The sequence below is a fragment of the Tachysurus fulvidraco genome, chromosome 4 (genome assembly GCF_022655615.1).
Source record: "Tachysurus fulvidraco isolate hzauxx_2018 chromosome 4, HZAU_PFXX_2.0, whole genome shotgun sequence".
NCBI lineage: Eukaryota > Metazoa > Chordata > Actinopteri > Siluriformes > Bagridae > Tachysurus > Tachysurus fulvidraco.
The window spans coordinates 30,499,900-30,512,037 of NC_062521.1; the positions used below are offsets into that span (position 1 = coordinate 30,499,900).

The 12,138-nt window shown below is 36.7% G+C and overlaps 2 protein-coding genes across 2 annotated transcripts; both read left to right on the plus strand.

Annotated features, from left to right (window-relative positions):
• Positions 1-1,579: 1,579 nt before the first annotated feature.
• LOC125141056 (mucin-2-like) lies at positions 1,580-4,556 on the plus strand. Its single transcript, XM_047812598.1, has 2 exons — positions 1,580-4,132; positions 4,378-4,556. Exons 1-2 carry the CDS (start codon positions 1,792-1,794, stop codon positions 4,554-4,556), a joined length of 2,520 nt encoding a protein of 839 aa, XP_047668554.1. The 5' UTR covers positions 1,580-1,791.
• Positions 4,557-5,355: 799 nt separating this feature from the next.
• Positions 5,356-11,318, plus strand: LOC113646529 (mucin-2-like). The gene is made up of 4 exons (XM_047812599.1): positions 5,356-5,413; positions 6,413-10,340; positions 10,860-11,014; positions 11,119-11,318. Exons 1-4 carry the CDS (start codon positions 5,356-5,358, stop codon positions 11,316-11,318), a joined length of 4,341 nt encoding a protein of 1,446 aa, XP_047668555.1.
• The last annotated feature ends 820 nt before the right edge of the window (positions 11,319-12,138 follow it).

A 12,138-nucleotide genomic window follows, 5' to 3' on the forward strand; every position in this document is an offset into this window, starting at 1 on the left:
AATTAATATTTTTATTGTACTACATTTCATGATTTAATTATTATTAATTATTTATATTTTAGTTGCTAAATACTATTTGACACACATAATACAACAAAAGCTCTGATTTTTGTCAACAATATCAACAGGTTTGATTTTTCTAAATATGACAAGATCAGTTTTGCTCATCTCACTATACGTAAGTAAACCTGATATTTTAAAATTGAATGTGTGTCTTTTAAATATTTACAAAATAAATACAAAAAGTGCCTGAAGATATTATTATAATGTAATAGATTTTTTTATACAATAAATCATATTTGTCATAAATGTATTTTTTAAAAAATAGGACATATGTGTAGGACATAAAACAGTAATTATATTGAAAACTATGTCTCAAATTTACTTAATGCATTAACTGTCACATGATCCATTGAATGACAGAATGTAAGATATTAATCAATTTATTTTATAATTAAGCAAAATTACAAACATGACAAACTATTTCAGTAGATTTAATAATTATATTCTACACTTGTAACAGTATGTCTATGGCTGGGACTCAGTGCATATACAGCACAAGCACAAACAACAGCAGAAACAACTACATCTATACTGAATAATGCTCCAACAAGTACAATTCAGGATTCAACAACTACAGAGGATAAAACAAGCCCTAAAAATGTACCATCCACTACATCAACAGGATTTACAAATACAAATATGACAATGCAAGATACAACAAGCAAGGAAACAACAATTACAGAAACAATTCTGTCTTCGAATAATATATTTCCAACAACAAAAGATGAGGAAACAAGAATTACAGAAGAAATGACAACAGAAAAAAGACTGACCACTGAATACACAACACAGACTACAACCATGAAACCAATAAAAGAAGAAACAACAATTATAACTGCTTCAACTATTAACACCCCAAAAAGTACAAATCCTGAAAGAATGACTACAGAAGAAACAACCACTACTACAACTGCACCATTCACTACAACACCAACAATCGATTTTGAAACCACAACGTTATACATGACACTAGCTACAACAAGCACAGCATCAACATCAGAAACAACTGGAGTGACATCTACTGTTACCCCAAAAAGTACAGTTCAGGAAACAACAACTAGAGAAGAAATGATCACTGCTACAACATTGAACTCTACTATAACATCAACAATAGAATTTTTCCCCACAACTTTGTATATAACAAAAGCTGCAACAAGCACAGCAGAAACAACTAGCATGACAACTACTAACACTCAAACAAGTACAATTCAGGAAACAGCTACTACAGAAGAAACAACTATATTACCAACAACAGAAATTGCAATGACAATGTTGTACACAAAACAAGCTACAACATCACTAAAAACAACTGGATTGACAATAACTACCACCCCAACAAGTAAAATTTCTGAAACAACCAATGCTACAACTGTGCCATCCACTACAACACCAAAAACAGAATTTACAATAACCTCATCAAAAACAACACCAGAAACAAATGGAGTGACATCAACTACCATGCCACCAAGTACAATTTTAGAAACAATCAATACTACAACTTTAACATCCACTACAACACCAACAACAGAACTTTCAATCATATCTGTGTACACACCACAAGCTACAACCACCACAGCAACAAAACCAGAAACAACTGGAGTGACAACAACTGTGCCATTCACTACAACACCAACAGTAGAACATTCAACCATATCTTTGTACACAACACAAGCTACAACAACCACAGAAACAACAACACAAGAAACAACTGGAGTGACAACAACTAACATGCCAACAAGTACAAATTCTAAAACAAACACCACTACAATTGTGCCATCCAGTACAACACCAACAACAGAATTCAACACCACAACTTTATACACAACACAAGCTACAACAACCACACCAACAACACTAGAAACAATTGCATTGACAACTATAACCAGCCCAACAAGTACTATTTTAGAAACAACCACTGCAACAACTGTGCCATTCACTACACCACCAACAACAGAATTTACTAGCACAAAATTGTACACAACACAAGCTGCAACAACCACACCAATAACAACAGCAGAAACAATTGCATTGACAACTATAACCACCCTAACAAGTACTATTTTGGAAACAAAAAAAACTACAACTATGCCATCCACTACAACACAGAAAACAGAATTTGATACCACAGCTTTATACACAACACAAGCTACAACAACCACAGCAACAACACCACCAGTAACAACTGGAGTGACAACTACTAGCACCACAAGTACAATTTCTGAAACAACCAATGCTACAACTGTGCCATCCACTACAACACCAAAAACAGAATTTACAATAACCTCATCAAAAACAACAGCAGAAACTAATGGAGTGACATCAACTACCATGCCACCAAGTACAATTTTAGAAACAATCAATACTACAACTTTAACATCCACTACAACACCAACAACAGAACTTTCAATCATATCTGTGTACACACCACAAGCTACAACCACCACAGCAACAAAACCAGAAACAACTGGAGTGACAACAACTGTGCCATTCACTACACCACCAACAACAGAATTTACTAGCACAAAATTGTACACAACACAAGCTGCAACAACCACACCAATAACAACAGCAGAAACAATTGCATTGACAACTATATCCACCCCAACAAGTACTATTTTGGAAACAAAAAAAACTACAACTATGCCATCCACTACAACACAGAAAACAGAATTTGACACCACAGCTTTATACACAACACAAGCTACAACAACCACAGCAACAACACCACCAATGACAACTACTAGCACCACAAGTGCAATTTTTGAAAAAAACACTGCTACAACTGTGCAATTTACTACAACATCAACAACAGAATCTGACATCACAACTTTGTACACAACACAATCTACAACAACCACACCAACAACAACAGCAAAAACAACTGGAGCAACAATTAATAGCACCATACCAAGTACAACTTCTCAAACATTCACTGCTACAACTGCCCCATCCAATACATCAACAACAGGATTTACCACCACATATTTGAACACAAAACAAGCTTCAACAACGACAGCAACAACAGCAGAAACAACTGGAGGGACATTTGTGACATTTGCTACAACACCAACAACAGAGTTTACCACCACAACATTGTACACAACACCGGCAACAAGAACCACAGCAACAACAACACATAAAACCACTGGAGTGACATCGACTACCACCCCAAGTACAAATTCTGAAAAAACAATTGCTACAACTGTACCATCCACTACAACACCAACCACCATATCTATGAACACAACACAAGCTACAACAACAGAAACAATTGGAGTGACAACTACAATCACCCCAACAAGTACAATTTATGATACAACCAATATTACAAATTTAACATCCACTACAACACCAACAACAGAATTTTCAACTATATCTGTGTACACAACACGAGCTTCAACAATAACTGCAGAAACAACTGGACTGGCATCAACTAACACCACAAGTACTATTTCTGAAACAAGCTCTGCAACAACTGTGCCATTCAATACAACACCAAAAACAGAATTTAACACCACATCTTTATACACAACACAATTTACAAAGACACCAACAACAACAGCAGGAACGACTGGAGTGACAACTACCACCACAAGTACTATTTCTGAAAAAACCTCTGCTGCAACTGTGCCATTCACTACAACACCAACAAAAGAATACACCACCCCAACATTGTACACAACACAATCTACAACAACCACACCATCAACAACAACCAAAACAACTGGAGTGACAATTACTAGCACCCTACCAAGTACAATTTCTGAAACCACCACTGCTACAACTGTGCCATTCAGTACATCAACAATAGGATATACCACCACATCTTTGTACACAACACAAGCTTCAATATCCACAGCAACAACAACAGCAGAAACAACTGCAGTGACAACTATAACCACCCCAACAAGTGCTATTTTCGACACAACAAATACTACAACTATGCAATCCACTACAACACAGAAAACAGAATCTGACATCACAACTTTGTACACAATACAATCTACAACAACCACACCAACAACAACAGCAAAAACAACTGGAGCAACAATTAATAGCACCATACCAAGTACAATTTATCAAACATTCACTGCTACAACTGCCCCATCCAATACATCAACAACAGGATTTACCACCACATATTTGAACACAAAACAAGCTTCAACAATGACAGCAACAACAACTGCAGAAACAACTGGAGTGACATTGACTAACACCCCAACAAGTACAATTTCTGAAACAACCACTGCAACAACTGTGCTATTCGCTACAACACCAACAACAGAGTTTACCACAACTTTGTACACAACACAGGCAACAAGAACCACAGCAAGAACAACACTGGAATCAACTGGTGTGACGTCGACTACCACCCGAGGTGCAAATTCTGCAACAGCAATTGCCACAACTGTACCATCAAGTACAACACCAGGCACCACATCTATGAACACAACACAAGCTACAACATCCACAGCAACAACAGAAACAACTAGAGAGACAACTACCATCACCCCAACAAGTTCAATTTATAAGATAACCAATATTACAAATTTAACATCCACTACAACACCAACAACAGAATTTTCAACTATATCTGTGTACACAACACAAGCTTCAACAACAACTGCAGAAACAACTGGACTGACATCAACTAACACCACAAGTACTATTTCTGAAACAAGCTCTGCAACAACTGTGCCATTCAATACAACACCAAAAACAGAATTTAACACCACATCTTTATACACAACACAATTTACAAGGACACCAACAACAACAGCAGGAACGACTGGAGTGACAACTACCACCACACCAACAAGTTTAATTTATGATACAACCAATACTACAAATTTAACATTCACTACAACACCAACAACACAAGCTTTAAGAACGACAGCAACAAGAAGTGCAGAAACAACTGGAGTGATGTCAACTAACACCACAAGTACTATTTCTGAAAAAACCTCTGCTGCAACTGTGCCATTCACTACAACACCAACAAAAGAATACACCACCCCAACATTGTACACAACACAATCTACAACAACCACACCATCAACAACACCCAAAACAACTGGAGTGACAATTACTAACAACCTACGAAGTACAATTTCTGAAACAACCTCTGTTACAACTGCCCCATCCAGTATATCAACAATAGGATATACCACCACATCTTTGTACACAACACAAGCTTTAACATCCACAGCAACAACAAGAGCAGAAACAACTGGACTGACATCGACTAACATCACGACTACCACCACATCTTTGTACACAACACAATCTAGAATGACACCACCAACAACAGCAGAAACAACTGGAGTGACAACTACCATCACCTCAACAAGTACAATTTATGGGACAACCAATACTACAAATTTAACATCCACTAAAACACAACCAACAGAATTTTCAACCATATCTTTGTACACAACAAAAGCAACAATAACTGGAGTGACATCAACTAACACCCCAAGTACAATTTCTGAAAAAAACACTGCTACATCTGTCCCATCCAGTACTTCAACAGCAGGATTTACCACCACCTCGTTGTACACAAGACAAGCTACAACATCCACAGCAACAACACCTGAAACAAGTGTAGTGACAACTGCCACCAACCGAACAAGTACAATTTATAATACAATCAATATTACATATTTAACATCCACTTCAACACCAACAACAAAATTTTCAACTATATCTGTGTACACAACACAAGCTTCAACAAAGACAGCAAGAACAAGTGCAGAAACAACTGGAGTGATGTCAACTAACACCACAAGTACTATTTCTGAAAAAATCTCTGCTACAACTGTGCCATTCACTACAACACTAACAAAAGAATACACCACCCCAACATTGTACACAACACAAGCTACAACAACCACACCATCAACAACACCAGAAACAACTACTAGCACCCTACCAAGTACAATTTCTGAATCAGCCTCTGTTACAACTGTGCCATTCACTACAACACCAAAAACAGAATTTAACACATCTTTTTCCACAAGACAAACTACAACATCCACAGCAACAACAACAGCAGAAACAACTGGAGTGACAATTACTAGCACCCTACCAAGTACAATTTATGGGACAACCAATACTACAAATTTAACATCCACTAAAACACAACCAACAGAATTTCCGAACATATCTTTGTACACAACAAAAGCTACAACCACAGCAAGAACAACTGTAGAAACATCTGGAGTGACATCAACTAACACCACAAGTACAATTTCTGAAAAAAACACTGCTACATCTGTCCCATCCAGTACTTCAACAGCAGGATTTACCACCACATCGTTGTACACAAGACAAGCTACAACATCCACAGCAACAACACCACCTGAAACAAGTGTAGTGACAACTGCCACCAACCGAATCAATATTACAAATTTAACATCCACTACAACACCAACAACAGAATTTTCAACTATATCTGTGTACACAAAACAAGCTTCAACAACTGCAGAAACAACTGGACTGACATCAACTAACACCACAAGTACTATTTCTAAAACAAGCTCTGCAACAACTGTGCCATTCAATACAACACCAAAAACAGAATTTAACAACACATCTTTATACACAACACAATTTACAAGGACAACAACAACAACAGCAGGAACGACTGGAGTGACAACTACCACCACACCAAGAAGTTTAATTTATGATACAACCAATACTACACATTTAACATTCACTACAACACCAACAACACAAGCTTCAACAACGACAGCAACAAAAAGTGCAGAAACAACTGGAGTGAAGTCAACTAACACCACAAGTACTATTTCTGAAAAAGTCTCTGCTACAACTGTGCCATTCACTACAACACCAACAAAAGAATACACCACCCCAACATTGTACACAAAACAAGCTACAACAACCACACCATCAACAACAGCAGAAACAACTGGAGTGACAATTACTAGCACCCTACCAAGTACAATTTCTGAAACTACCTCTGTTACAACTGTGCCATTCACTACAACACCAAAAACAGAATTTAACACATCTTTTTCCACAAGACAAACTACAACATCCACAGCAACAACAACAGCAGAAACAACTAGAATGACATCGACTAACATCACGACTACCACCACATCTTTGTACACAACACAATCTAGAATGACACCACCAACAACAGCAGAAACAACTGGAGTGACAACTACCATCACCCCAACAATTACAATTTATGGGACAACCAATACTACAAATTTAACATCCACTACAACACCAACAACAAAATTTTCAACTATATCTGTGTACACAACACAAGCTTCAACAAAGACAGCAACAACAAGTGCAGAAACAACTGGAGTGATGTCAACTAACACCACAAGTACAATTTCTGAAAAAATCTCTGCTACAACTGTGCCATTCACTACAACACCAACAAAAGAATACACCACCCCAACATTGTACACAACACAAGCTACAACAACCACACCATCAACAACACCAGAAACAACTGGAGTGACATCAAGTAACACCACAAGTACAATTTCTGAAAAAAACACTGCTACATCTGTCCCATCCAGTACATCAACAGCAGGATTTACCACCACATCATTGTACACAAGACAAGCTACAACATCCACAGCAACAACACCAGAAACAACTAGAGTTACAACTAATAACACCCCAACAAGTCAAATTTTTGAAACAACCACTGATACAAATGTGCCATCCAATACAACACCAACAACAGTATTTACCACCACAACTTTGTACACACCAGAAGCTATAACAACACCAACAAAACCAGAAACAACTGGAGTCACAACTACTTGCACCCCAACAAGAACAATTTATCAAACAACTGCTGCTACAACTGTGTCATTCACTACAACACCAACAACAGAATTTACCACCACATCTTCATACAGAACACAATCAACAACAATCACAAGAACAATATCAGCAGAAACAACTGGAGTAACAATGAATAACACCCCAACCAGTATGATAACAGAAACAACCACTGCTACCAATCTACCACCCAGTAGATCAACAACAATATTTAACGCAACAACTTTGTACACAACACAATCTACAACAAACACAGCAACAGCAATATCAAAAACAACTGGAATGGCAACTACTAGCACTCCGACAAGTACAATTTCTGAAACAACAACTTCTAAAACTGTACAAATCAGTAATTCAACAAAAGAATTTAACACAACATCTTTGTACACAACGCAAGCTTATACAACCACAAAACCAAAAACAGCAGAAATGAATGGATTGACATCAACTAAAACACCAACAATTACAATTTATGAAACAACCATTGCTACAACTGTGCCATACAATACAAAACAAACGACAGAATTTATCACCACAGCTTTGCACACAACACAAGATACAAGGACTACAGCAACAACCACAGCAGAAACAACTGAAATGAAACCTACAACCACCCCAACAAATACAATTTCAGGAACAAGCACTCCTAGAACTGTACCATCCAATACAACACAAAGAACAGATTTTGACACCACGTTATACACAACACAATCTACAACAACCCCAGGAACAACAACAACAGTAACAACTGGAATGACAACTACTACCACCCCAAAAATTACAATTTCAGAAACAACCACTGCTACAACTGTGCCATCTACTACAACACTAACAACAGAATATTACACGAGAATTTTATATACAACACAAGCTATAACATCGACAAGACCAACAACACCAGAAACAACCAGAGTGACATCTACCAACACACCAAAAACTGCTTTAACTGTATTATCCCATACAACACCAAGAACAAGTTTTGACTCCACATTATACACAACACAATCTACAACAACCACAGAAACAACAACAGCAGAAACAACTAGAGTGACATTGACTAACACAACAACAAGTAAAATTTCTGAAACAACAACTGATATCACTGTGCCATTAACTATAACACCACCAACAGTATTTACTACCGCAACTTTGTACACAAGACAAGTGTCAACAACTACAATACCACCCACTGCATTAACAACTACTAGTACCCTGACAAGTACAAATCCTGAAACAACTACTACAAAAGAAACAACCACTGTTATAACTATGCCATCAACAACACTCCCAGCAAGATATACCAGTAAACATATATACACAACACAAGGTACAACAGCCACAGCACCAATAATAACAGAAACAGCTGCACTGACATCTTTTAACACCCAAAAAAATACAATTTCAGAAACATCTGCTTCTACAACACCAATAAAAGAATTTTTGACCACAACCTTATACACAACACAAGCTACAACAACCAAACCACCAACAACATCAGAATCAACTGGACTGTCATCTACTAGCACTCCAACAAGTACAATTTCACAAACAACCACTGTTACAACATTGACATCCACAACTTTCCCAAGAACAGCATCATCTACCAGTACAAATGTATACACTACACAAGCTACAACTAGCACAGCACCAATAACAACAGAATCAAATACAGTGACAACTACTACCACTCTATCAAGTAACATTCTAGAGCCCACATTAACAGAGGAAACTACCACTAATACAACGAGAATAATTAAAGAAATAACACCAACAGATGACACGAGATTACATACAACTGTACAATCGACCACAGCCCCTAAAAAAGAATTTACCACTACAGAGAGCAGAACACAAACAACATCAACCACAGAACCAACAACATTTCAGGGGCCAAAATTAGAGGAAATCACCAAAGCCTCAAATGTATCATCATCTGCAACATCAAAACTGACAACTAATAATTTATCTACAAGACAGGCTACAATAACCACAGAAGCTTCTGCAGAAAACTATACAAGTGTTCCTTTTAAAGTTAATACATTTGAAAATCCAACAACTACAGAAAAAAGAACGAAAGCTACAACTGTACAATACACTACAATAACAGCAGAATTTGCCAATGCGACAATACAAAATGGAAACTCAACAACTGCAAATATAACTAAATCTACACTGACTACTGATCACATAAGTGCAATTCAAGAAAGAACAACTACAAAAGAAACAACCACTACTACATCTGTACCATCATCTACAGCACTGGCAACAGAGCTGAATTCTGGGATTGAGTACACAATACAATCTATAATAACTACAGAACCTACAAATGAGAAAACAACTACAAAACAACTCACAACAGCTAAAGAAGAAACCATGGTCATTTTATCCAATACAAATGCTACAACCATTAAAGAACCAACTACACAAGCAGCTCCCACAGTAATGTATGTTGATGTACTTTCAATAGGTATATTTACTCAAAAGTTTGTGACCCCTTTGGAAATTTCTATATTTCTGCATAAATATTTTACAAAACATCACCAGAATGTTACACAAGTTCTAAAAGCAGACAAAATTAACCCAATCAAACAAATCAGACAAATATGTTATGTGTGGTAATGATTCTATACAGTAAATTGTTACAATATTAGATATATTTGAATGGCAAAAGGATATGAAGTTACTATTTAATTTAAAGGTCAAATTAGAGTTTGTTTTCAATCAATAGAAACTCCATTAATATATACTTAATGTTAGTTTCCATTCATTGAAATCCTAAACACTAATATGACCTTGAAATTTCTGCCACATACTATTTAATATATATTTTATCTCTATTTTTATTTATTATGTAATTGTTATAAATTAATATGATTTTTTTTATTCAGACATTTGACTTTAACAGAGAATTAAATCAGCAGTCTGACTGTAAAAATAATCACCATAATGCTTTATTTCATCAGATCTGGTTCAGCTGTGGTTCAGACCACGATGGTCTTCAATTCCTCCTCTCCTGTTCCCAGTGAGAGTTTGGTCCTCAGTGTAATCCAGACTCTTCTGAGTGCTCGACTCACAAACCTCAGTGACTCTGTAAAAGTGCTGAACTTCACCTATGAGAGTATGTTTGTTTTAATGATGACACAAATACGTACTACACAAATTATTATTTCATCTCTATGACTTCTTTATCAACATTTCAAAGTCATCTGATTTGTTCCACAGAAATGTCAGATTTCTGCTATGTGGTAAAATTCAGATTCAATGTCAGTAACATCAGCATGTCACAGAACCCTGAATTAGTGAATGATACCTACAACCAAGTGGAGAGCATCATCAACAATGTTGTGAGTGTACATCACTATGTGCTTAATGATATTCTCACAAATATCCAGAGATGGCGTTGGATCCAGTTGCTCAGATGAATAAAAACAGTTTAACAAGACAAGACAGTTAGTCTAAAAGTCAACAGATCAACCCAGGGTTATCTGAGGAAGTACAGCAAAATGTAGATACAATAGTTAAAACTGTGCAGAAATCTGCAACAGGATCATAAACAATAATCGAATAGAGGACTGCAATGGGGGAATTTAAAAGGGTCGGATATGTCTCACAGAAATAGTAGAAACACTTTGCAATGGCAGACATCAAACATATTCCATATGTAGGGACATAAATGAAGTGAATTCCCTCAGGGATGCAAAGCAGTTCAGAACTCAGGTAACAGTGACACCTGTGGTCAGTGGGAGAAGGACAGGTAGTGACTCTAACCTTTCTGTGTTTAAAATGTATGATGTTGAAAGAGACAGGGAGGTGTTGGTCTCTTTGCTCACTCTGGTGCTGGATCAAGCAGTTTAGGGAATGAAGGGATGGATAGATCATGTCTGTATATTCTGTTGAAAACAAACAGGGAAAAAAATCATCTAAAACAATAAATGGTTACAGAAACAATACAAAGGAATGTTTTTTCATCAAACATAAAAAGTGATTAATTATTTCCCTTTCTACAGTTAAATACACTTTTAAATGAACCTGCTGCCGAACCGTTCGAACCCCAGAGCTCTCTCTTCACGTAAGATCACAGCAGTGTTCTTTCCACTCTCAAAGAACAGTGTGTTAATTCTTATTGTACAGTCAATTGTATTGTGACTTTTGTCTTCTATTGCTAACAGGAGTTCAGGAAACCAGGTTAATGGTGACATGACATACCACTTCCAAGATGGAGACACTATAACACCAGCATCT